Source organism: Anguilla anguilla, chromosome 13, assembly GCF_013347855.1.
Source record: "Anguilla anguilla isolate fAngAng1 chromosome 13, fAngAng1.pri, whole genome shotgun sequence".
Lineage (NCBI taxonomy): Eukaryota > Metazoa > Chordata > Actinopteri > Anguilliformes > Anguillidae > Anguilla > Anguilla anguilla.
This window is the reverse complement of record NC_049213.1, coordinates 17,241,622-17,262,186: the sequence shown is the minus strand read 5'-3', so window position 1 is coordinate 17,262,186 and position 20,565 is coordinate 17,241,622. Positions and strand designations below refer to the sequence as shown.

Below are 20,565 nucleotides of genomic sequence, written 5' to 3'. Positions count from 1 at the left end.
CGGGTTGAGCTTCAGGTGGTGATTGTCCATCCAGCTCTGGATGTCCCTCAGGCAAGCGGAGATGCGGGCAGGGACCTGTGTGTCCGATGGGGAGAAGGAGAGAAAGAGTTGCGTGTCGTCGGCATAGGAGTGATAGGACAAGCCATGGGCAGATATTACAGGGCCAAGGGATCTGGTGTATAAGGAGAAGAGAAGGGGACCGAGGACTGAGCCCTGGGGAACTCCGGTGGCGAGGGGACGGGGTGGTGATACCTTACCCGCCCAGGCAACCTGGAAGGAACGGTCAGAGAGGTAAGACTCAATCCAATCAAGGACTGTGCCGCAGATCCCTGTTGCTGCCAGGGAGGACAGGAGGATAGAGTGCTCCACAGTGTCAAATGCAGCGGAGAGGTCTAGAAGAATCAGGACAGAGGAGAGGGAGGCTGCTCGTGCGGCATGGAGTGACTCACTGACCGAGAGGAGTGCAGTCTCGGTCGAGTGGCCAGGCCTGAAGCCAGACTGGTGGGGGTCAAGCAGGTTGTTCTGAGAGAAGAAAGCAGAGAGTTGGTTAGATGCAGCACGTTCAAGTGTTTTGGATAGGAAAGGGAGGAGAGATACCGGGCGGTAGTTCTGAATGACTGAAGGATCTAGTGTGGGTTTCTTCAGCAGTGGGGTGATGTGGGCCCTCTTGAAGGATGAGGGGAAACATCCAGAAGATAGGGAGGAGTTCACGAGGGAGGTGACAAAAGGGAGGATGTCTGGTGTGATTGCCTGGAGGAGAGATGAGGGGATAGGGTCGAGGGCGCAGGTGGTAGGGCGGTGGGTGAGCAGAAGCTGGGAAACTTCAGAGTCTGAGAGGAGAGAAAATATGCTTTTATCTGTCATTCTCCTAGATACTTTTCTATGGAGGCCCAAGTTGGTGGTCTTTCTATAATCCAAACACTTATGTAAGTAATGCATACTTGGGATAAACCTCCCTATACCATCTTATAACAGCTCAGTGTGCCTGTCTGTATAACATACACACATCCCCTGAATTTCAGATGAAATTATTCACAGTCCACCACATTTATCATATAATTCCCAGGTATTTACATGCACTTACATATAATGCTTTTATCAATCCAAAATGTGGGTAATGGTCAACCAGGTTCCTGTCTGACCCAACGGTGCCTGTGGGTGCTTTAATGATGTGAAAACAGACACTGTCCTGGTCATCTGTTTATCCACATTCCTGCAGACCACAAGCATTGGTGTGGTAAAAAGGTCACGAGACTGTCTCATGGCAATCTCCAGATTGCGGGGCAGTTGTCTTTTCAGCTGTGTTTACAGCCTTCTGATCTTTACGACTCCTATGGAATGCAGGCAAAGATCAAAATCCACGGACAGTCAAAATTGAACCTTACAATTGGATATTTGTCACGCTGAATGGTTTCAAATCTTTAGATAAAATGTAATTAGACAAAGGGAAACTGAATGAGCACAAAAAACATTTAAAATTATTTTTACATTACAGGCATTTAGCAGACGCTCTTATCCAGAGCGACTTTTTCATTCATTTAATGAAAAAAAGTTGAGTCAAAAGATGAAAGATAATTTGAAAAGTGGAACTTTTTGGAGGGCATGGGTCCCATTATGTCTGGCGTAAAGAAAATACACAATTTCACAGTCGTAACATCATACCAGCAGTTTAAACATGGTGGTGGTAGTGTGATGGTGTGTGGATGCCTTGGGACCTGGACGACTTGCCAGTATTGAAGGAACCATGAATTCTGCACTGTACCATGAAATTCTTAAGGAGAATGTCCAGTCACCTGTCCGTAAGCTGAAGCTGAAGCATAATTGGGTTATGCCGCAAGACAATGATCCAAAACTCAAAAGCAAGTGGCCTAGTCAAAGTCCTGTTTTGAACCCATTAGAGATGCTGTGGCAGGAGCTGAAAAGAGCAGTTCTTGCTCAAAAGCCTACCAATTTGTCTTAATTAAAGAATTTCTGCAAAGAAGATTGGGTGCTAAAATTAATCCACAGCGATGTCAATGACTGATATAATATTATAATAAGCATTTGGTTGTAGTTACTGCTGCTAAAGGTGGTGCAACCAGTTAAGTTTAAGGGGGCAATTACTTTTTCACATGGTTGATAACTTTTTTAATTAAATAAATGAAATAATTTAATTTTACAATAAATTAAATGTAATATTACATTTTGTCAAAAGAAGCCATTCAGTGTGACAAATGTGCAATAATAGAGGAAATGAGGAAGAGGGAAAATATTTTTTCACACCACAGTATCAAATTCTGTCTACCTAAGAACTGAAATGGGGTGAGGGAGGAGGGATGTACAGGTGGCTGCAGAGGCGTAGCTCATTCATTTTCTTTTGTATTACATTACAAAAGCAAATGAATAGAAATACAGAACAGCAAACAATTTGGTTTTGCTGTAATTTTAATACATTCATGTCTCAAATATTTCTCTATATAACAATGTTTGATCAATATTCAATATATTTATATAAATAATATAAGGCCCCAAGAGAGAGAGCAATCTAAAATTGTGGAGAACAGACACAAATCAAGAAAAAAAAAATGTCTTTGTCCAAAACATTATGGAGGGCACCTTATGCCTTTTGTAAGTTTAAATTACAAAATCAAATCAAAATTTTACATAAGCTTTAAATCAATTTTTTTTTTCCAATTCTGTCATGTCATCTTCCATTCTGGAACTGCAGTACAGTTCCCATCAAGCGATTCACCATCATCTCATTCACATCATGGACAAAGTCTCTCCAATGAACCACGGGAACTTGAGGCAAAGGCTGCAATGGACATGGTCCCACAGTCTTTAACTTCACTCGCGTTTTGTAGACAGAGTCTTATCCAGAATGATTTGCAAACACAAGTGTAAATATCAGGGACCAAAGTGCAGTAAGTCCCAGGAGGGGGAAAATGTAGTCTCGAGAGAGACAGCAAGTGCAAGAAGTAGAGCAGCTGCCAGAGGTGCAGAGGCACATGAAATACACTGCCTTTTATGATAAAGAACATTTTTTTTGTGAGATTATTTGTCTTATGCTCAAAAGAGAATTTAAGGGTACTAGCAACCTCCGGAACAAGCGGAAGCTGAAGATGGCTGCCGTACAGGCCTGGCAGAGCATCACCAGAGAAGATACTCAAAACGTGGTGATGTCTATGGGTCGCAGACTTCAACCAGTCATTGAAAATGCAAAGGACATGGAACAAAGTACTAATGAAAGCTGAGAATCTGCTCTTTAACCACATATGAATCGATTACCGTTTGATTACCAAAACATTATGGAGGGCACTGTAAGTAACAACATATGCATAATAAAATGAGGTGAATTTTTTCATAAGTGCGTAATAAGACTGTGGTCTCTTCTATCAACTACCGAGGAGAAACACTGAGAAGGAGTACCTCTTGTATTTTTAAGTTTGGAGGCAAGTGATGTGAATCCGCCCTGTTTTATCTACTCAAAAAGTCAAAAAGCCAATGTTTCTTTGTCAGGACTCCCTTTGAGTCAAAACATTGTCCGTTTACTTGTAAGTGTGCAGGTTTTTCTTATTGCGTTAGCTTGTCATTTACCTCATATGCCATAGGTTGATCATCTCTGCTCCTAATTCATTATTCAGGTATTTGATTTTTAAAGTACTGCAGTGGCTGCAAAGATAGTTGGTAGATAATAGGCCGAATGTATGTCTAAAAAAAAAATCACTATGCACCATTATGAGAAAGGATATTCTGTTGCATTTGTATTTCCTGTGGTAGATTTTTTTTTAAAACATATGGCAAATGTGTCTGATGATGTGCAGGACTTGTGAAGGTATACGCTTATTTTTACACATCAGACAATGAAGAAGACTGTACTAACTAGAAGGAAGCAACCATAAGATTTTCTGGCTTTGGAACTTTACTCCACATAACATACTGTACAGAGGCAAAACATGCACAGGTTCAAGTTGTAGTTGTAGTATAGTTATAGTTCAAGTCCAGTTATGATTGAGTTAATTATCACATGTGAGCGTGGCCCAATGTATGAAAGACATCCGGCTGAACCTTGAGATTTATAGCTAAGGGTGGTTCCTGGAATGGTGACTCATCGCCATAGCAACCTTCTTATATGCCTGTGAATCAGCTTCCTCGTTATCCTACAGCCGAGAACATTCTGTAGTAATGCTTCACATGTGTAGATGTATTCCCTTTACATCTACACACCTAAGGGGATAGGCTTAGGTTTGTAAGTCGCAGTAAGTTATCTTCCTCTGTTCGCTCACCATTGTGCAGTATTTCAACGCCAGATCTTTTTTTAAAGATGGTTTGTGCGAACACAAGAAATAGATCATTTGCAGTGAAATTGCTAACTGTCAGATTAATGCTAATATAATACTAAAACAATTAAATGACAATACATTGGGAATGATAAATTATGCTGTGTATTCTGAAATTATTAAATATTGCAGGACAGAAAATTGTAAATTAGGGAATTGTTACTCAGAGGTTTCTGGTTAAAAATCACAGATGGGCCCCTGTCATTGTCATTGTTGTTGTCTTCAATACAGGTCTATAACTGGTTTGTGTGTAAAATAAATAAATACACTTTTTAAAAATCTGTTTGTCAGTCATTCTGATCACAATCATCTCCTAATTGGCCAAATATAAACGTAAATGAATAAAGGACAGCAAAATCCTTTCAGCTGCTCTTTGAGTGTTATATTACAGTACTAACATATTCTGCATGCATATGGCCTTTCATAATTAAAAAAGTATATTTGCAGACTTTTAAAAGGCATTGTAACGTCGTTTTCAGTAGTGTCCATGCAAGAAGGTCATCTCAGATGACTGTGTCCCATTCTATCCTACTGTACAGGTAGGTAATGGATTCTTTTAATGGATGAATATGACAAAAGGGTGTTCTGTTGTCTGCGATTGCCTAAACTCGTGCTGGGGTGTGGGCTTTATTGAATACCCTCCAGATTTGCGGATTACTATGACAGTCTTCTATGATGTCCATAACAGCCTGGGCGTGATCACAACATTGAAATTAGGTTTGGCGTTTTGGGGGTTTTTGTTTGTTTGTTTTTGCATTTGTCGAATGGATGTGGATCCATTAGTGCCTGACTTGGTACTCAGTTGGTCTTGATGTGTGGTTTGCGAGTGGTATGGTACACAATATTGTGTATTTTCACTGAAAGAGATAAATTGATTTGTACTTCTAGCTTCTATTTTGTTATTTATTTATTGCATTTCTCCTCCCCCTATTTTAATGAGTTACTCGTGTGAAAAACTGTATTTTGTGCTGAGTTAGTGAGAATGTGGGCCCAATTCAAGCGCAGCAGATTGAAAAGGCATGTTCCCGCCTCACGTTCACATTCCAAAATTGTGTTCATCCCATATTTCAGTGTTTGTGCCAGGGCTAGGCTTGTTTATTCAACATTCTGCTGGTTTAAAAGAGCACTAAGCTCTACCGACAAAAACATATTCAATTATTTAAAAAAATACAAACCCTTTATTATCTATTCATAAAATGTCCATTATCATCCATTCATACACCACAATATGTACCACCACAGTATTGCCTGTGTGGAATTCTATTCAGGAGCTCCTAGACTGCATCAGAACTCCTCTGCCCTTCCCCTAGCACTCCTACCTTTGGTACTAATTCAGGATATGGTATTTTTATGGTCTTAGGTTATATTTTTATGGATCTCTTCTTAAAGCTTGTTATGGATGAAGACTGTAAGGATTTAGAATTTGTACTTTTGTTCTTGGTTAGCGTAGTTAATTCGCACTAAGCGTGTCTGGTAAATGAATGTTATGTAGTGTCAGGAGCATGCTCATGTAGACCTGTGGTTTACATGAAGGTTTACATTCTAATGGCCTCCTTGCCTTTGTCCTGCAGGCCTGGCACTGGCATCTCGAACCGGCAGCCACAACACCTCAGAGGCCATCACCCCAACCACGCCCACCTCTAGCAGCCAAAGCAGGCTGGGCGGAGCTCATTCCCCCAACATCATCTCGGGGTTGGCCAGCGGCCTGGGAATGGAGCCAATCAAGAGCAGCGGGGGTCTAGCAGGGCTGCTGGGACCGCCTCCTAAAATGGAGCGTGGCCGCAAGAAGATCAAAGCGGAGAACCCGTCTGGCCCCCTGCTGGTGGTACCCTACCCCATCCTGGCCTCGGGGACAGACCAGTCCTGCATTGGAATTCCTGTTAAAGAGGGGAAAACATACAGGTTGGAGCTCCCGTGGTAGTGCATATGATATACTGTACACGGTTTACTACTGGATAGTGAATATGGTTTACCTTACACGGTTCTCTACTGGTAGTGCATATAGTTCATTGTACACTGTTCACTGCTGGTAGTGCATATGGTTCATTGTACACTGTTCACTACTGGTAGTGTATATGGTTCATTGTACACGGTTCACTGCTGGTAGTGCATATGGTTCATTGTACACTGTTCACTGCTGGTAGTGTATATGGTTTACTGTACATGGTTCACTACTGGATAGTGAATATGATATACCATACACAATTTACTGCTAGATAGTGAATATGATATACCATATACAATTTACTGCTATTCTTTGGATTCTAATTCTTTAGAATCAGCACCATTTTTTTCAGGTTTGATGCAAAGTGTGTTTGGGTTAAAGGATGGATTTCCGTATTTACATAAACTGTAACACACACCAGACAGACCTCTCTGAATCTCTTGTTGGCATAGTACTGGCATGCTGTGTAAAGAGAAGCTAGCTATACAATGGCGTTTCCTTTTGGCACATGTTAATTATTGATTTCTTTTGTTTACCCTAATTGATTATAAATGGGCCTCCTGCGCTTTCTTGGTAAAATCACACTTTTATATTTCTGAGATGCACACTGATGTTCTCCCCTTCTGTACGTCACTTTGGATAAGAGTGTCTGCCAAGTGACCGTGGGGTAATATAATAGCCAGACCAGATATTTCCTATCATCGGTGTGTCTCCCATTACTACATTTGTCTCATGCATTGTGGTTGTGATCAAAGATATTTGTTTTAGAGGGTGAGGTTTTTGATTTATTTATTTTGTTGTTCTAATGCAGATCAACGTGATAGCAAGATTTTTATGACTCTTGAAATAACATGTAACTATTGCAATGTAGCAAACAAGTCGGTACAATCTTTTCTTTTCTTTTAAAGCAAATGAGGGGTTTGTCACTTATCTTGTGGAAGGGCTTGCTTGTATTTGTCATCACATTGCACTAATATGAACATTTAGAGACTGCATCCTACAGTATTAATTTAGAACGACAGTGCACATCAGTGTATGTGTTTGGGACGCAGACACAGTCTGTTGTGTATCTGCAAAGTTTGTCTGTGTGTATTCATCACTTGGATGTTAAACATAAACTGTAAGGGAGTGTGTGTGTGTGTGTGTTTACAGTGGAAGTGTAAAAAGTGTGTGTTTTTCACACAGGTGTAAAGTCTGTCCGCTGACCTTCTTCTCCAAGTCGGACATGCAGATTCATTCCAAGTCCCACACAGAAGCCAAGCCGCACAAATGCCCCCACTGCTCTAAGTCCTTTGCCAACGCCTCTTATCTGGCCCAGCACCTGCGCATACACCTGGGCGTCAAGCCCTACCACTGCTCCTACTGCGAGAAGTCCTTCCGCCAGCTCTCCCACCTTCAGCAGCACACCAGGTCTCCCTCACCTCCACTCTAGTCCTTTTTTACTCTATTACACTTGGACAAGTCAATTGATGTGCGTGTGTGCGTGTGTCTTACAGAATTCACACAGGTGACCGGCCCTACAAGTGTATTGCGCCAGGGTGTGAAAAGGCCTTTACTCAGCTTTCCAACCTGCAGGTAAGAGGGAGGGTGGGTGGGCGGTGGTTACTTTAGCGTTAATTCTGTTTGCAGTAGATAAGATTAACAGTAACCCTGAAATCAAAGTCAGTCGAGTCTCATTGCAACCAGGAGCTATGTCTTACAATGTAAAAGGAGAATTACTTTTCCTGCAAAAATTCAATTACTTGAAGGTAGTGGGCTATACAACAAGCTTGGCCATTTAGGTGAGGTTGGGGCCTGCTGCATTCAAAATAGGGTTACACCTTAATATCTGTGTTGTACTGGTATAATTTTTACCACCCACGATATAATAATAATAATAACAATAATAATGATAATGAGCAGGAAGAGAACAGTAGTATGGTTAGACTGTTGTCTGTGCCTAGTATTGTGGAAGTAAATAAACTTATTCTCCCATTTGTCCTCAGTCCCACCAAAGGCAGCATAACAAAGACAAGCCTTACAAGTGTCCCAACTGCTACCGCGCGTACTCGGACTCCGCTTCCCTGCAGATCCACCTGTCTGCGCACGCCATCAAAAACGCCAAGGCCTACTGCTGCAGCATATGTGGGCGGGCCTACACCTCTGTGAGTCATAGCATCACAGTAACAGTGCCGTGCCTGTGCAGGTTAAAAAGAGGGGCACAGTATATCCCTTACAAAATTTGATCCATTAGTCATTTATAATGCTTGCGATAATATTCCCGGTGTGTTTTGGCACTTACAGTTTATTTATTTAGCAGACACTTTTATCCAAAGTGACACTTAGGCGTGCCAGTACACTCATTGCAGTACTGCTTTCTTATATCTTATGTTTCATTTTCAAATGTGATGCAGCCAATGTATCCGTAGCAGTGTTCACCTGACCTAACTGAAATGAATGAATGTCACTGTGGTATAGAGTGTCTGTAAGAAGTGTAAGAAGGCTTGCAAACGAAATCCGGAATAAAAAAACGGTTTGGCCTAAAACCATGGAACAAAACGCTTAAAACTTCAAATTGGCACAACCATGGAAAGCTGTCGGTTATTTTAAAGCCTGAACTACAGTGATCGTGCAGTGTTGCTGACACTCATTCTCTGTCACTCTCTCGCAGGAGACGTACCTGATGAAGCATATGTCCAAACACACGGTGGTGGAGCACCTGGTGAGCCACCACTCGCCCCAGAGAACGGACTCGCCCAGCGTGCCCATCCGCATCTCCCTCATCTGAGTGCGCCGCTGCTGGGCTCGGCTCCGCCCTGGCCCCCTCCCCTGCCACCTCAGGAGGCTCTGCCTGTGAGGTCACCCCTTCTCCTCTTCCATTTAAGGCTCAAACAACTTGTCACGTGTGTGTCTGGTATTATTATCTTTTTTTTTTTTGTTGTGTGTTTTCCCCTTGTACGGGATCCAAAAATGTGCCAGACTGTATTTGTATTTTAACAAAAGAAAAAGAAGAAAAACACTTTTAAAAAGTATTTTCTCTTGGTTTCCCCGGCGTTGCCATAGGTCTGATGGGGGACTGTTTGGGACATCCAAAGACTATTTTACTGCACTTTCAGGCCTAAAAGTTTTGGCCAAAAAAGGATTTTAAGTCTGTTTAGACAAAAAAAGGCGTTGCTTCCGGCAGCTACTGTTTAAGTTCTGACCATAAGTATTACAAAGCATTAAATGACCTCTTCTGCTTTTTTTCTTCCTCCTCCTCACTTTTTAAGTTGTTTTGTGTGGCACTAAGCTGGGTGCCCTGAACTCCGAGTTTGGGCCAGTCCAAATTCACATTAGTCAGCTTTCTCCTCTTCAGGAATCTGTTCTGGTATTTATCTGTTGTTCCGCCGACCAATGGCCATTAAGGTAAAAAACTTGGTCATCTGAACTCACTTCCTCACTGCCGCCATGTCTGCATTTGTCCCACGCCATTAGAATCAGTGTAGGGATGCTTTTCTTCACCAATCACAGACAGGAAAGGAGTCATGCTGCTGTTAAACCACAGCGCAACTGAAGGTCATCCAGCCAAAGCAAGTAAGGCAGGACCACAGGCCAGTGAGCTGTCCATCTGTTTCTCCCTGCCTGTCCATTTTAGTCGTCCTGTCTCTGTTTGTCTGTTGGCTTTGGTCAGTCTCCATTTATCTTTACGACTGTCTACCTACCTTTGGCCAGTCCCATTTCTCACATACTAAATTCAGCTGCAGTCTCTCACTATTCACCAACACTGTAAGCAGACATTGGGACTGAAAACATCTAGCACAGTACAACCAAAGCGACTTGCACAGTCCACGTCATACTTTGGAAATGCACGTGGCCTCCAATACATTAAATAAATCAAGTTGGTCATGAACCAAGAAAGCAACAATCTGAAGTGGCGCAATTTGATTGGGTGTTCACATTAGTCAGTTTACCTACAGCATGTAATGAGATGAAGCTGTATGTACGTTATGTCTAGTTACAATAACAACTTTAAATGTTGTTTTGGTAGTTGTTCGGTGTCTATTTTGCAGCTGTGAATAACAGTGTCCCTCTGTTACAGTGCACTACATACATTACACCCTCCATCTCCTCTTTAACCACAATTTCAGACATTTGAATATGTTTGGTAGCAATTCACACTGGCTAATCCGGATGATTGCAACAGTGTTTTTTACAGAAATAATAATTGTGTGTTGAAATGCTGGACAATGCTAATGTGTAGGCCAGAAGCTCGTATCTGCTCAGTAAATGGTTAATAATTCAGAACCTCGTGTACTAAAGACCTTTCACTCATTCACTGAGGCTTCTTACAGGCCTACCATCCATTTGCAGGCTGAAAACGGGAAATCCTAAACTTGAGGCAGAAACATAGATTTCCTGGGACAGGAGAAAGAGGAATGGCAAATCGTTCAGTCTTAACACAATCTCTAATGTCATGTTTTGAGGCTTTTATAATACTTGACATTTATGAAAAACAGTATATTTTAGTATACATTTATATATGTACATATATATAATATATAAAAATTGTTGGAATCTTAAATTCAGCTTACAGCTGTCCCAGCCCTAATCTGTATGGAGCACTTAGTGGCCTTAGAAACCTTAGTGAATGAGAGGGGATAGGCTTAAAGGATGGAGTGTCTGTAACTGGAACACAGACACACGTAATATATTCCTCGCAAAGGCACGACAAATGCATTCTAAAACACACGGACATACAGACATTTGTGTTTCTCACACAGGTGTAGACATAAAGACAGATGCAGTTACATAGACAGAAACATACATACATACATACACACACACACACACTTCTTGACTCTAGCCTATTTCCCAAGGTTCACACCTCTGGAACACTCTATGCGAAGAACAACAGATCCTGCCTCTCTGCTTTTTCGCTCTCTCTCTTTCTATCTATGTAAATGTTATAATACACCTAATGCCCTTTTATATTTTAAATTGAAAATGAGAAAACTCTTGTTTTGGGTGTCCCATAAAAATCTGTATAGATATGTTTGTGTATACAAAAAAAGACCTCCTTGTGTCTTATAATCCTTTATCCTTATGTTTAAATGGTAATGATCAACTTTTTGTTTTTATACACATTTAAGCCTTAACTATGATATCATTGTATGTTTGTCACATCTGAGTTTCTCCCACATTAGTGTTGTTCTCTGTCTTGTAGCCTTCTGTGTTTTTATTTCTTAGCATGAAATATACTGTATATAAATTATAAAGTACTTAACTGTTAACCCATTTTCTATATAAAATTATTATATAGATCTAGTTATTATTAAAATACTTTTCCTTTGTCCTGCATTGTGGTACCATATGACGTTTGCTTTGGCTATGATATCCACAGCCAAGACTTAAAGTACATTGGCATATGTGTAAAAAAAAAAAAAAAGTAAAACTTTGTATCTTTTTGTTGTTTAATAAATGCAGACTCTGTAATAAATGTAACCAGTTATACGTTTTATTTAATACGGGTTCATAGGCTATATTTAAATGCACGTGCAGAAGTGTTTGGCCTTGAGTGACATTCATTATCTTCCCAAACAAAACCATGCGGTAGAGGACCCCAAGATCCGAGTTTGTTGAGGATCTAAAATCATTTTTCCCTTTAAGCGCATAATGAATGAATATTTTGATATGGACTGGAGTAAACTACTCATTCCTTTACGTTTCATGATTACAAGACCTGATTTGGCCTACGATTAGGATTTCAACAGATTACCAAAATCTTCTCAGTTTCTACGCGTCATATCACCTTGAGAAATCAGGATCGACGAGCTTCAATTGGGCGCTTCTCCGTTCTTTCAATGCAATATCATTTAAGCAGACATTTACGATAGTCTGCTTTCGCCTACCTGCATTTCCCACAATTCAGAGATGTTGGCCGAATGCGTCTCATTCAATACACACTTTCCACCGGGAGGTGAACAGAGAAATTATTCATTTAACAAAACAAATGGTGCATCGTTAGTACTTAATGCATCCTTATATTTCGCACTGTTTTCAGTGGTCTTTTTAGCTAGGTTACCCAGCCCCGCTCGAAGGTAGGAAACCATACGAAACATTCGACAAGCTTGCGCAACGTATGCTTTTAATTTAGATTAATGTTGTCATAGTAAATGTAGTACTATGGATGTGGTGCCTGGTCGATTTCGTGTGGAGTAGGCTTACTGCAGACATCGATTGGCCTACCTATTTGTTCATGTGGCTGTGGTTTGTTTGGAATTTGTTTATTCAAATTAAAATCCAAGGCCTATGTAAATAGCTGTAGCTATGGCTATAGGTAAAGCTGTCGCGACAAAACCACACTGAAGTTAACGAGCAAATAATGCATTGCTCGCCTCACATGCCTTTTGCCCTCCACCCTGTTTAAAGATAAAGCATTTAGCCCACACAATATCAGTTTTAATGCCAAATTGCTGGAATTGAATTTATGTTGGTACAATTATTTAAATATTAATAATTATAAAATCAACACCGATACGAGAACGTATATTGCAAAGTGGGCTATAAAAAGCTGCGCACTTGGATGTTAAGAAATAGTATTGTGGTATCGCACAGAGTACGCACATTGGCCATTTCCATTCTCTACAGTGTTACTGCGGGGAAGGGCGAGGTTACAAAAAACGGCGGATGACTACCGATTAACCCACCAATGAAAATGAACCGTAATCATCTCCGTACAAAAATGCCAAATTCCTCACACATACAAAGCAGTACAAGTCATTAAGACTTGCAAAATCTAGGCCTGCCATTAAAACTACTGATATCAAAATTAGGCCAATTTACGAGAAACAATATATATCTTATTTCTGAACAGAATTTTCAAAACAAAACTATTTTATCCATGCATTTTATTCAATGTACTTCTCATACACCAAAAAGTGGAAGTGAAATTTGTTCAAAGATTGCAATAAATTTTTGCAGAAACAAAAGTTGTATTTTAAAGTACTACAGAAAGTACTGTAGGGGTGGGAGGAAGAGAGTGATAATACACTCTCTTCCTCCCACCCCTACAGTAATACACCGATAATACACTTTAATGCCCTTTCATATTTAAAATGAAAATGAAAGTTCTTAAAAGATTGCAAGAATTCTTTGCATAAACAGTGCTGTGGTCAGATTATCTATTTGAAAATCCTTGTTAGAGATCTGGATTGCTTTGCCACAGCTTCACTTTAACCTTTGCCTTTTTGTTTACAGACAAAAATGGATGCACTTAACTCGCTCTCACAGACGTACGCACGGGCACGCACGCATACACAGTAAAATTAAATCAAGATTTGTTGCGTGTGTGTGAAGAGAAGTAGAGGGGGTGGTGCTTCTGGTGGATTGTGAATGTGATTTCCGCACGTTGTACACACCCAGCTTACTTTGGCTTTGTGTTTCTCATTATACTCAGTCTCACATTCTTACAGCATTGATGAGAGGTATTAGTCCTCCAAAGGCAAATCACCCAGGACACAAGACAGCGCTGCATGATGAGGTAAGCACTGTGGCGTTTACTAAGCCAAGAAGGGTTTGCGTTAAAAGGATTTCTTTCTAGACCTCCGGCTTGGTTTTTATTTGATACCTCATAGGTCTCGAGACTGAAAATGAAAATTTGTTTAGTAGATTCTGATCTTATGTTTTATTTTCTTAGTACAGATTTTTGTTCATAAATTGTACACTATTTGCATTCTGTTCACCTCTGTTTGAACCGCAAGTTCGCCTCTGAGTAATTAAATCATCTGAAGGAGCACATGGTGTGCCAGTTAGTTTGCGACACCTGTATGTAGTGGCCACATTTTCTGACGCATGTAGCACGTGTCACACATGTAACTCATTCTGATTCACCGTTATTGTACTTTTTGTATTGTAAGAATTTAATCATTTAAAATATAGACACTATATTAATGTACATATCTCCTGAATTTAAGATTCCTTGCAAAAGTCTTGCAAAAAAATGAGCTGAAGCTGTTCTGTAATGAACTGTGAATCTAAATCACTTTAAATCTTACCTGATATAAATTGGTTGACTGCTGCGCCTTGTCCACACGAAAACCACTGGTTGCATTAATAAGACGTTGCATCAGATGTTTCATGTTGATTATCTCGGAGCTGTGATCTGCTTCAGAGGTAGTTGCTAAAGCATTTGGTTCACTGCATTTAAAAAATAAATAAATGAATAAATAAATAAAAATAACAAAGCTCTGTTACCGTTTCTTGGAAGGCATATTTGCCTAGATCTTATCTATTTGCACCATGATGGTGGCCGGAGATGACTCTCACCTGTTGCGTCAAGTTTAAATCAGTCCCTGAATAGAGGCGAGGAATGAAAAGCAGCAATACTGGCCCCTGCTGCCCGATTTGAGAATCCCTGCTGTATTACCAGTGTCTCTTCAAGTCTGACACAGACTACGTGACAATTAAAAAATGCTCACTAGTTTTACAACTGAGCGAAGGTGAAGGCGCACAATTGCACAGAATTGAGTTAATAACACACCACACAAATGGAAACTGAGTGTATCACAACCCCAGGACTTCAAACCAAGGCACCAAATGGTGCTGCCCACTATTTTGACTGTTTCCTCCAGGGTCATTGTCATGTGCAAAGTTTGCAACAAAATAGAAGTGAAGCAACAGTTGGGTGGTTTTGTAAAACCACTAATGGCTTTGGTTATTGTGGGCGTATATTGCACCACTGTGCGGGTTTTTTAAGGTGTAGCACAGTCGCACTGGGGACTCAATGAGTCACAAGGAATTCAGGTGAAACTCATTTTAAAGCTGGTAAATCAGGACTAAAATTGTATGTTTAATTTTCTGGAATAGCATCAATTTCTTTGCCTATAAAAAATTGGCAATTGAGAAAACATTTCATAATAAATCAAATCTGTTTTACATGTTTGGTGAATTATGAAATGTTTTCTCAATTGCCAATTTTTTATAGGCAAAGAAACCTGCTAGATTGTCCTTTATCAAAAATGTACAATGGACAACCAGATTATAATAGAGATTGATTAAATTACAACCAATATTCAACATCTAAAGGTGCAGGTTCAATCACCTTAACAACCAATGAATGTTGCAGGTATAGACAAGTCTCAGTCACAAAAGAAATTAATGAAAGAACATACCAAACGATTGTTTGTCTTTCTCAAGGTAATCCAAAGGATGTGCCAAGACACATTTTTTGAAGGTTATGAGGAGATTGAGCCTCTTTTGGTGAGCATTATGGTGATGTTATATATAAGTGAATTTTTGGGAGTGACAGCTTTGGCTGTTATTGAAATGTTTGTGAGCTACTATGTGGAGAATCTAGATCAGGCAATAGTTAAGCCAAGTCACACTGCCAGTAGTAACAGTCTGGCCTACGCTTTATTCTGGTATGACCTGATCCAGAATCAACATATTGCCCAAAAGTCTATCAACCAGTTTTACAGAATGGATTCTTAGAAGTATCAGGTTTTCCAGGATGAGGTTCCTCAGGCCATGCCTGTTGGCATACACACACTAGCACACACACAGGCACACATGTACGCACATGCACACACACATTTACACCTCTAATGGCTGCCCCCACAGTTCCTGCTCTCTGTGTCTTATCTCCAGTCCGCTCTGTCCTAGCTTTTTGAAGTTTCCTAGGGCCAAGATCAGGCCAAATGGTGACTTAGAGGTCTGACATGCGACACATACAAATTTAATATTAAAAGAGCTATTATGGGATTTTTGTCAGGCCCCCTTTTGCTGTTTCTTGAATAATAGTAGCTTAAAGTGGGATGTGTTTGTCCCAGTGACTGAAGTATGAGGGTGGAACAGACTTTCTGGAGTTTTTTGTGATTATTTAAATTTTAATCTATGTTTTCGATTAGGCCCCGTCATGGTTTGGTGCAAAAAAGAATATTTTTATTTTAGATACAGAAGTCCCTGGCAACCTGCTTTACTACGGTAGGTATTGGTTGCATACAGGGTTTGTAGTGTAGAGTAAGAAAATATGTTTCAAGTAAACTGAAAAGTGGCTGCTACAGCAATATTAAAACTGAGACTGAACTGATATCAGAAAACTCCAGGAAGTCAACTGTCCCTTTAAATGATGAGCTAACACATGTAGCTCTTTATTTAGCTTTGTTTGCACTGTAGCACACTACGTTTAATAAAACTATTCTGTCTCTTCTCCAGATGGTTTCTCAAAGCACGACATCTATTTGTTTATGCCCTATTCATCCTTGCAGTGCTCTTCATTGCCTACATCGGCCCCTCATCGGTCAGGTACTGTGAAACAGTTGTTCATTGCCCTGAAGGGTGTATATTCACTGTACAGCTAGTGACCTGAGTTCCTTTTTAAATTTGTGTCGCTATGACAATTCAGGGACCGTGCAGAGTCCAAGAAATGAGGAACCAGCTCCAAGTACTGGCTGTGGTAAATGGTTAATTCTAGTTGACTCCATGACTGAAGTTGACAATGTATGCTTTCACTGTAAATGTCCTATAGAAAAGTGTAAGTCTTTAATTATTTGCTTGTTTAAACTGAATGCACTGACTGAATGTCTACGAAAGATCAGTAAAAGTTTTCAAGGGTAGGATCCGGTGTGTATTTCATGGGTAGTGTTGTGCAAGCCTGTTGTGCAACAGCCAGAAAGTTGAAATAATGGGTGGAAGCATCTAAACGCTCTAGGATGCGAAAGAGTTGTGCCTGGTGATTGTCTAGAGTGACAGGTGTATTATTTTTATAAATGTTTTTTTTTTTTTTTTTGGGTGGTGGGATTTCCAGGTTTTTGGAGGGATTAATTCCTATGGATAAGTGTCCTTTACTTCCTGGGCAGACACTGCGGCTGGGAGAGGCCGTGGACAACACACTGGACCTGTGGTGGGTCACTTTCTTTAACCAGCTTGATGTGAAGCAGAACTCAGTGCTGTCACTTCTGAAGGAGGTTTTGTTGATTTCTTCTTCCTGTTGTTTGTCTTGATCCCTTTCTATGAGGTTTGCAAGTAAAAAATGAAAGCGGCCCAAGATAACTGTGGCCTGTAAGTGTAATCCAAACTCACTATCTGAATAAAAAGCAAGATTGTGATCATGAATTTGCTGTTTAAGTGGTTTAAATATTCAGGACACAATTTTAATTGATAATTAATTTGATTTTAATTTTGAATTTTAATTTAATAAAAGCTCTAAAATAATTATCTGTCTTTTTTGTAAGTGCTCTGGGGGAAGAAAGGTAAAGAAAACCTCTATTAAGAAGAATTCTAAGGGATCAGTGTAACCTCCACACAAATCATGGGTCATCCTGTGACCAGATTAGTGGACGATGAAGTTGCCTGTGAGCAGAGTGCTAGAGTTGCTGCTGTATCTGCTGTACACTACACTGGGCGGCAGTGGTTAAGGAGTTTGTCTTGTAACCTAAATGTGTTCATGAAATTCAAAATTGATGTTTGTGGTAACAATTTTATTAAGCTACTGTATTAGGTCAAGGGCAGTTAGTCAAGTTTATGAATTGTGAAATGTTTATCGACCTGATTGATTGTTCTCATTGTTCACCTCATACCAGTCAGAGTCTAGTGGACCATATAGTTCATTGTGATATATCAGATATCCCCAAGATAATTATTATATTAGTCTGAAAAGAGAAAAATGCCATGAATACGCTCTGGTGTAGTGTGTAGGTGCAACATTAGTGCTTCCCCAGCCATTATTCTACTGCAGCTAAGGGCTTTTGTTGCCTGACATATTCTATTCAATTCAAAACTCTTCAGATGTGGGCTTGTGGGTAGTTCATCTGGGTTAAACCCCGCAGTAGTTTCCTGTGTGACATGAGTAATCCTTTACTGTCTTCAGGTCCAGAAGCGATGTTCAAACGTGCACTTATTGGGGTGCACCTGTGATGTGGGATGGAATGTTTGACCCCAAAGTCTATGACAGGGTGCACAGAGAAAAGCGTTCATCTGTGGCACTGACTGTGTTTGCTGTTGGAAGGTTTGTGTCCTTTTGCATATGGCATGCACATTCACACTTTTGCTGGCCGTGTTTGCAAAAGCAGTGTATTAATTGAAAAATGAGTGTTCATTTCCCATTTCTACTACTACTGCTCCTACCAGCACTACTACTACAATTATTATTATTATTATTATTATTATTATTATTATTATTATTATGATGATGATGATGATGAAGTGTTTTTCATACATGCTTCATACAGGTTCAGCAGCCTGTGGTTACTGGGCAGCACCCAGGCTTGAGTTAGCACACAAAGAAACAGAGTGTTGAACTTTAATCTCTCCGTGGGTCCCAGGTACCTGGACGCCTACCTCTCAGAATTCCTGCGCTCCGCGGAGCAGCACTTCATGCCGGGCTTACCCGTGACGTACTACGTGTTCACCGACTCCCCGGAGCGGGTGCCCGAAGTGCGGCTGGGCCCGGACCGCGCCGTGGAGGTGGTGCGCGTGCAGAGGCACCACCGCTGGCAGGACATCTCCATGATGCGCATGAAGACCATCACGGACGCCATCGACCAGCTCATCCGCCACCGGCACCAGTACGTCTTCTGCCTGGACGTGGACCAGGTGTTTGTGGGCCGCTTCGGTTCGGAGGCCCTGGGGGACTCCGTGGCCCTGCTGCACGCCTTCTACTACCACCGGCCCAAGGCCTTCTACACCTACGACACCAACCCCAGGTCCGCCGCGTACATGGAGACCGGCGACTTCTACTACCATGCGGCGGTCTTCGGCGGGTCGTGGCAGAGCGTGAGGAACCTGACGGAGGGCTGCTTCCGAGGCATCGTGGAGGACCAGCGGAACCAGGTGGAGGCCCTGTGGCAGGACGAGAGCCACCTGAACAAATACCTGTGGCTCCACAAGCCCAGTAAGGTGCTGTCTCCGGAGTACTGCTGGGCGAAGGGAGTCGGGCATCGCAGAGACATCCACGTCACCCGCCTCCTCTGGGCCGACAAGCACTACAGCACGCTCAGGTATCCCACGTAGGCACCGAACTCAGTCTGCAAAAGCTATGCAGCTCCACTTACAAATAATAAACAATTGCAAAAAAATGTTTTGGAGCTGTTCTAAGAGCAGAAAAACTATTTTTTCCCAGAAAACTTAGATTTTCATATGTGACCTTGAAAAAAGGAACAACATTTAAAACAAAAAAAGAGAAGCACGTCATTTCTCTGGAACTTGGAGTGGTTTTTGTGGCACGAAAAAGCTACCCACACCTTCATGCATACAAGCGCACACAAACGCATACATACACACACACACACACACACACACACAAACAGACACACTGCAGTACTTTCCCCCCACACTCACCTATGTTGTTTTGGTGAGGATGGAAATACCCTGTGATCAAGTGATGTTCTTCCCAGGCTCTGCAAAGTGTTTGTGGTTTCTAATATTTATGGGAATCTATCTTAAATTAACTGTAGGCTACTTACTGCACTCAGCCTGCATTGTTTTTCAGGCTTGTACTCAATACTGTAACTGCCCTGTAACTGTCAATTTTCAGTTAGAACTCTGCTGCGAGCACGCTGTCCAAAATAGATCGAATCCCACAGACCACCTCCTCTTTCTGTCTAAGAGGTGTGTGCTCACCCAGAGTTCTGTACATGTTCAGTATTTCTCCGGCCGTCCCTGGGAAGTCATGGTCACGAGAAGGATGGACGAAGCTGTAAATAAAATAATAAAATCACAATAAACTGCTCTCCCCAAATATCTGCAACTTCAGCTACCATTTGTACACGTTCAGTTTGTTTTTTAAAAGACGTCTTTACTATCAGAATTTTTAAACCTCCATTAACAGTCTTGTTTGTGAAAGTGTACTATTTTAAGGTTCAAACATATAACTTTAATGCCACTTTAATACATTTGATAAACTGTTTTATCGAGCTTTTTAAACTCTGACCTCTGGCAATTAAGAATACAGGCTCAAGTGCAAACAACAGCTTTAGTTTTGAGTTTCTCTATGCACTGTAAATCAGCAGTGGAATCACACTCAAGAAAATGTACATAAAATGATATTCTAGTTGCAGTTTCTTAATCGCCTCAGTAAAAACAGTCTACTGCACAAGTCGTGCATCTTCACTGACCTCACAGGACATTAGATGCAAAAGACAGGCAACTTATGTATTGTAATTGTAAGTCCCATTCTTGTTACATTTTAAATAGTCCACATGCACATCAATGCAGCTGCCATTTTGGCATCATTGTGGTTACCCATCTCTGCCTACTGATGCTTTGACATTTGGTTGCTTTTCTCAGCCGTTATCTGCAGGTCTGTGTTTCTCAGCATTTAGCACATTTGACCAAACCTAAGTGTGA

The 20,565-nt window shown here is 41.0% G+C and overlaps 2 protein-coding genes across 14 annotated transcripts in view; both read left to right on the top strand.

The window, feature by feature from the left end:
• Positions 1–11,724, top strand: part of znf362a (zinc finger protein 362a) — a 28,625-nt gene extending 16,901 nt beyond the window's left edge. For all 6 annotated transcript variants that reach the window (XM_035387442.1, XM_035387437.1, XM_035387438.1 and 3 more), the window contains exons 4-8: positions 5,891–6,221; positions 7,450–7,674; positions 7,761–7,839; positions 8,250–8,408; positions 8,915–11,724. In XM_035387442.1, the coding sequence (XP_035243333.1) occupies positions 5,891–6,221; positions 7,450–7,674; positions 7,761–7,839; positions 8,250–8,408; positions 8,915–9,031 (911 nt within the window). In that variant the 3' untranslated portion in view covers positions 9,032–11,724. The remainder of the gene's footprint in view (positions 1–5,890; positions 6,222–7,449; positions 7,675–7,760; positions 7,840–8,249; positions 8,409–8,914) is intronic.
• A 126-nt stretch (positions 11,725–11,850) lies between these two features.
• LOC118210928 (alpha-1,3-galactosyltransferase 2-like) lies at positions 11,851–19,971 on the top strand. Of its 8 annotated transcripts, none has more exons than XM_035387453.1 (7): positions 11,851–12,320; positions 13,695–13,762; positions 15,418–15,480; positions 16,435–16,524; positions 17,027–17,122; positions 18,089–18,226; positions 18,543–19,971. In XM_035387453.1, exons 5-7 carry the CDS (start codon positions 17,049–17,051, stop codon positions 19,228–19,230), a joined length of 900 nt encoding a protein of 299 aa, XP_035243344.1. In that variant the 5' UTR covers positions 11,851–12,320; positions 13,695–13,762; positions 15,418–15,480; positions 16,435–16,524; positions 17,027–17,048; the 3' UTR covers positions 19,231–19,971. The 8 variants fall into 8 exon arrangements, with proteins under 8 accessions (XP_035243344.1, XP_035243343.1, XP_035243340.1 ...); XM_035387452.1 differs by having other exon boundaries at positions 13,679–13,762; XM_035387455.1 differs by lacking the exon at positions 11,851–12,320 and adding an exon at positions 13,480–13,610.
• Positions 19,972–20,565: the final 594 nt, after the last annotated feature.

Bases quoted from the DNA above. Each gene is read 5' to 3' on its own strand.
- LOC118210928 (XM_035387449.1), top strand. The intron at 16,525-17,026 runs GTACTGTGAAAC...TGGGATTTCCAG, and splicing joins ATCGGCCCCTCATCGGTCAG to GTTTTTGGAGGGATTAATTC. The intron at 17,123-18,088 runs GTGGGTCACTTT...TACTGTCTTCAG, and splicing joins GACAACACACTGGACCTGTG to GTCCAGAAGCGATGTTCAAA.